This window comes from Oryza brachyantha, chromosome 5 (assembly GCF_000231095.2).
Source record: "Oryza brachyantha chromosome 5, ObraRS2, whole genome shotgun sequence".
NCBI classification, from domain to species: Eukaryota; Viridiplantae; Streptophyta; class Magnoliopsida; order Poales; family Poaceae; genus Oryza; species Oryza brachyantha.
Genome location: NC_023167.2, coordinates 1890399 through 1895532, shown reverse-complemented (window position 1 = coordinate 1895532; position 5134 = coordinate 1890399). Strand labels below are relative to the sequence as shown.

Genomic DNA, 5134 nt, shown 5'->3' with positions numbered 1-5134 from the left:
CCAATTTCATTCCATTTCCACTACTACACATGAACACACTACATGCGCCATGAGCAAGAAGATCGTCCTCCTCCCCGGCCGGCCGGCCATAATGCTCACAATCATGACCATTGCTCTCCCTCTTGCTCGTGCTTCGCGCGCATGCCTTCTCTCCACCTCCATGCAGATCGATCGATGGCAACGTCGTCATCAACCTCCAGCCGCGCGCTTGCTTGGCTCGATCACGACCCCGCCGTGCCGTGCTATATATACAACCCCGGCCTTCCTTCGCTTCTAGCTCACTCGCGCGCGTCGTCTCAGTCGATCCTCTCCGCTTCCGCTGATCAATGGCGTCTTCCGGGTTTGAGGGGTTCGAGAAGCGGCTGGAGCTGGTGTTCACGCTGCCGGTGGGTGGTGGCGGTGTGCAGCATGGGCTCCGGCTGATGCCGGTGGAGGCGCTCCGGGAGGTGCTCGACGAGGCGCAGTGCACCGTCGTGTCGGCGGCCGGGAACGCGGCGTTCGACGCGTACGTGCTGTCGGAGTCGAGCCTGTTCGTGTACCCGGGGCGGGTCGTCCTCAAGACGTGCGGCACCACGCGGCTGCTCCGGGCGGTGCCCGTGCTGCTGCGCACCGCCGCCGAGCTCGGGGGAGGGCTCGCGCTCCGGTCATGCAGGTACTCCCGCGGCGAGTACCTCTTCCCGGAGGCGCAGCCGTTCCCGCACGCCGACTTCGCCGACGAGGTGGGGTACCTCGACGGCGCCGTCCCGGGCGAGCTCCGGTTCCGCCGCTCCGCCGTGCTGCCGCCGCCGTCGTCGTCGTGCGGCGCCGCCTCGCGTAGGTGGCACGTCTACTCGGCGTCGTCGTCCTGCGTTGACGGGGACGGCGGCGGCGGCGCGGCGCATCGGCTAACCGTGGAGGTGTGCATGACGGAGCTGGACCGCGCCCTGGCCGCGAAGTTCTACCAGCGTCCCGGCGACGGCCGGACCAGCCACGCCATCGGCGACGAAATGACGGCGGCGTCGGGGATCGCCGGCGTGAACCCGCGCTCCCTCGTGTGCGCGTACGCGTTTGCGCCGTGCGGCTACTCGATGAACTCCCTCGACGGCGCGCGCTACGCCACCATCCACGTCACCCCGGAGGACGGCCATAGCTACGCCAGCTACGAGTGCACCTCCGACGACACCGCCGACGCGCTCGCCTCCGTCCGCCGTGCCGTCGCCGCGTTCCGCCCGGCCACCGTCTCGGTGTCAGTCTCCTACACCGGCGGCGCCACGTCACCGTGCACGGCGGTGGCCGAAGCCCTGGAGCCCCTCGGCCTATCCTGCGAAAGCCACGCCGCCGAGGAGTTCCCCGGCGCCGGGACAGTCACATACCAGACGTTCACGGTGGCGGCGAGCACCATGCATGAGCATGACAAGTAGAGAGGGTGACAAGGGGTTTTGTGCTCGGTAAATTTGATGATTTGGTACTTTTTTTCTTTGTCAATTTGTTTGCTTTGATACTCGTGACTACGACACGTGGGATCATATGAGTCAATGCGAGTGAGTTAGGATGTTAAATAATCAAACCTTAATTTATTTATTTATGGAGTGTCAAAGAATCAAATCACGTTTTGTGCTTTTGGCTACATCATATATATTTCAGGGTTTTCTATATAGCTCAACCACAAGATCTACACAACACCTCCATTAGCTATAGAGCTTATCGAAAGATCAGGACATCTCGTTTGCTATAGAGCTCATCGAAAGACCCAGATACTCATTTTTTTAGAGCTCATTGAAAGATTTGGGCATCCTGTTATGTTGATACTCATGACTAAGACACGTGGGATCATCTAAGTCAATGATGATGGATTAGGATATTAAATAATTGAACTATAATTTATTTATTTATTTATAAAGTGTCAAAGAATCAAATCACGCTTTGTACTTTTAGCAGCATCATATATATGGTTCAGGGTTTTCGACATAGCTCACAAGATCGACACAACTCCATTAGCTATTGATCTTATCGAAAGATCAGGACACCCTGTTTGCTATAGAGCTCATCGAAAGATCTGGACACCCTGATAATTTGCCGCATTGTGATCACTCGATTTGCTTTCAATTAACCCACCATGGTGGCTTGACAAAAAAAAACTAAGATAAAAATTTGGAAATAATGCAGTGTTAGCCGTGGTGGTAAGGGCACTATGGGCGAGTAGGATGAATGCAAATGTGCAATGTGGGAGTGGTCGAGTGGAGTGGGGGTGGAAATGGAGTGGAGTTCGCGCGTGCTGTGCTGCCATCAGTGATCATGCTTGCACATAAGCATTAGTTGTGCATGCTTTTTGGGGGAGATTTGGTCGCTGCTGGAATGTTGATTGCGGTGTTTCAGATGTGAAAATTTTCATGTTTCTGTCGATCGATCGACTGAAGCGTGGACATTATATTGCTGCTAACTTGAGGCTCAATGTGGTCTTCTTTTACTATTGTTATTATTTTTGGGTGCATGGAAGTGGAACGAGTAAGGCTAAGTTAGGGAGGAGGGGAAAGCAGGAATAAATACGTAAAATGGGATGAGTCATTAGCATGTGATTAATTAACTATTAATTATCTTAAATTTTAAGAATAAAATTAATATAATTTTTTAAAGCAACTTTTTTTATAATTCCTTTTACAAATTAATATGCACTATTTAAACGTACGAGAAGCATGTGTGGCAGTCATGTGTTGGTTAGCGTTGTATGGATTGTAGGGTTACGATACCGCTGGGAGAGGGACCTTGGACCCGCAGGGATTTGAGGCTGGGGGAGGGACAGACAAGGATTTACACTCACGGTCCCGGAAGAGCTGTATTAACCCTTAAAACATGGTAAATTGAAGCCCACTTAGGTCCAATAACAAACACTAGTTCCCACTCCCTGACGTGCGCGCGCTCTCTCTCACTCACTCACTCTCTCTATGGCTCCATCTCTCACTCTCTGACAACGATGCTCATGGTCTGGTGAGCAGTGGCAGCGGCATGGCAAGCTAGTGGCAGCGACCCCCAAGCGCGGCAACGGCAATGCCCCAAGCAAGCAGCGACGGTGGACCCCAAGCTAGCTGCGATCCCAACCCCCACGTGATGTGGCAACCCGGCGTGACCTGGCACAACGCTGTGACCCAACGCGATGAATCCAACTCCTGACGGTGTGGCTACCCAAGCTCGGTGCCTCGACACGGCGGCCGGTATCCTCACCCCTCTCTCCGCTGTGAGTCTATTCATTTCCTCTCCTTTTTGTGGATTGTTTTTGTGGAATATCGGGGCCCGTGCAGGGCCAAGGATTCACGAGAGTCAAGACGGGGAAGTTCACCCGGTTTTTATCTTCGGGGCCTGGCCAAAATTTAGGGTAGGGACGAGCGTTGTTCTTGCCTAACCCAGTTTTGATCTGCCCCGTTACCAACCCTAGGGGCAACATTACCGCCGAGCAGTATATTGGTAGCTCACAGTAACCACATTTGAACGGTGCGAATTCACATCAAATTTAACCAAATTTAAAATTATTTTTAAACTTTATTTTGATTAAGACAATTACTATTGTTTTACTGCTAATTAACTATTTGTCATTCTTATACGTGACATTTAATCAATGTGTCTATAATATATGGGTCCAGGATCCACGTGTCATAAACTTACAGTATGATAAATATGTAAACCCGATATAATATCAGTGGCAAAAAGTTAAATCCCCGACGATGGAGTACCGACTCCTCGTTATTAGTCTGACTGTTGGTTTGGTATAATGCTTACCAATAGTCATGGAAAATAAGTTTTTTTTCATCTTTATGTTGCCCTCAAGAACAGTTCCTAAATTTGTTATAAACAAAGTATTTTTACAGTTCTGTAAGTTGCTTTTTTAGTGCACGGTAAGGGGGGGAATTACTTCCTTCATTTCTAGATACTGGTCAACATAAACTAATCATAAATATTTAATAATATATAATATGTATTGAAGTACCATATGAAATTTTCAATAGTATCATATAATTTCAATTTCCATTCAACAATATAAAGCAATTTAGAATTTATGAATTATCAGAACTAAAATAGCACTAACAATTGTCACAAATCCTGCTTTTTTTTTATTTAGCGTCATTGACTTTAGATCATCCGTTTTATGAAAAAAATGTGCAAATATGTAAAAATATAAGTCACGTTTAAATTACCTTTAATGATAAAACAAACAACAAAAGTAATTAGTAATTATGTAGTTTTTTAATAAGAAGTTTAGTTAAACATACTAATTCAAAAAAATGACGGCCCCTAGCATTTAAAAAACGGAGGAAGTAGTAAATGAACCAGGCGATTAGTAATCAAAATGGCAGCCCTTGACTTCGGTGAATTAAAAAAAAAGTATATGACATAAATTACTGGAGGGAATATTAAACAGAAGAGTGAATAAGTGGAGTGATCAAGCATGTTCAAGAAGCAGCCAAAGGGACCATAAATTAACTGCACAACCAACATGTCAGAACAAGTTGCTCTCATATTCCAATGTACTTACAGTATGCATGTCAGTGCCTTGTTAAATTGCCATTAAGCAGCCTAATATCAAGGGCAACTAATCCAAAAGTTTCATGCTTATTAATGAAATCCAAGCCCTGGTGGGTATTGATCATTCTTTTAGAAAAAAGATGTCAACATTACGCCTCACCCAGCATTTGGGGATCTCGCCCCAGTTGCTCTAAAAATATCAGATTGCTGATATGCTCATGTGCAATCCTTGGGAAACTCATAGGAAGAGAGGAACATATCGAGTTCATGCGATGCAGGCTACCCCTAATTAAGCCTCAACAACACATGGTCCTTACAGTTGTGTATTTGATTACTGAATCCATTGTTTTTCTTTTGCCTTTTTTAGATGTGTCTAATCATATAATTGATTAGACTATGGATCACACAGATCCAAGTACTCAGATAGTCAGAGGGGCAGAGTTTGCTGGACCAGCTTGTAGGATGAAGTGAATAAAATTGAAGGGACTTTGACCAGACAAAATAGGACAGTGCTCAAGTTCAGGTGGATCCACAATTCTGGCACTCTTGGTTAACAAAACACAGAGAGAAAAGAACAAGAAAAAAGGTACTCCTACTTGTAGTGAACTGCACGAAATTGCAAGGGAACAACATCTGTATG

General features: G+C 47.3%; 1 protein-coding gene across 1 annotated transcript; it reads left to right on the top strand.

Moving 5' to 3' along the window:
* Nucleotides 1-326: 326 nt before the first annotated feature.
* LOC121054406 (S-adenosylmethionine decarboxylase proenzyme 4) lies at nucleotides 327-1400 on the top strand. The gene is made up of 2 exons (XM_040523899.1): nucleotides 327-848; nucleotides 936-1400. Exons 1-2 carry the CDS (start codon nucleotides 327-329, stop codon nucleotides 1398-1400), a joined length of 987 nt encoding a protein of 328 aa, XP_040379833.1.
* The last annotated feature ends 3734 nt before the right edge of the window (nucleotides 1401-5134 follow it).

Coding starts and splice junctions, on each gene's coding strand:
- LOC121054406 (XM_040523899.1), top strand. CDS start 327: ATGGCGTCTTCCGGGTTTGAGGGGTTCGAGAAGCGGCTGGAGCTGGTG. Junction 849..935: donor ACTCGGCGTCGTCGTCCTGC/GTTGACGGGGAC, acceptor CTGGCCGCGAAG/TTCTACCAGCGTCCCGGCGA.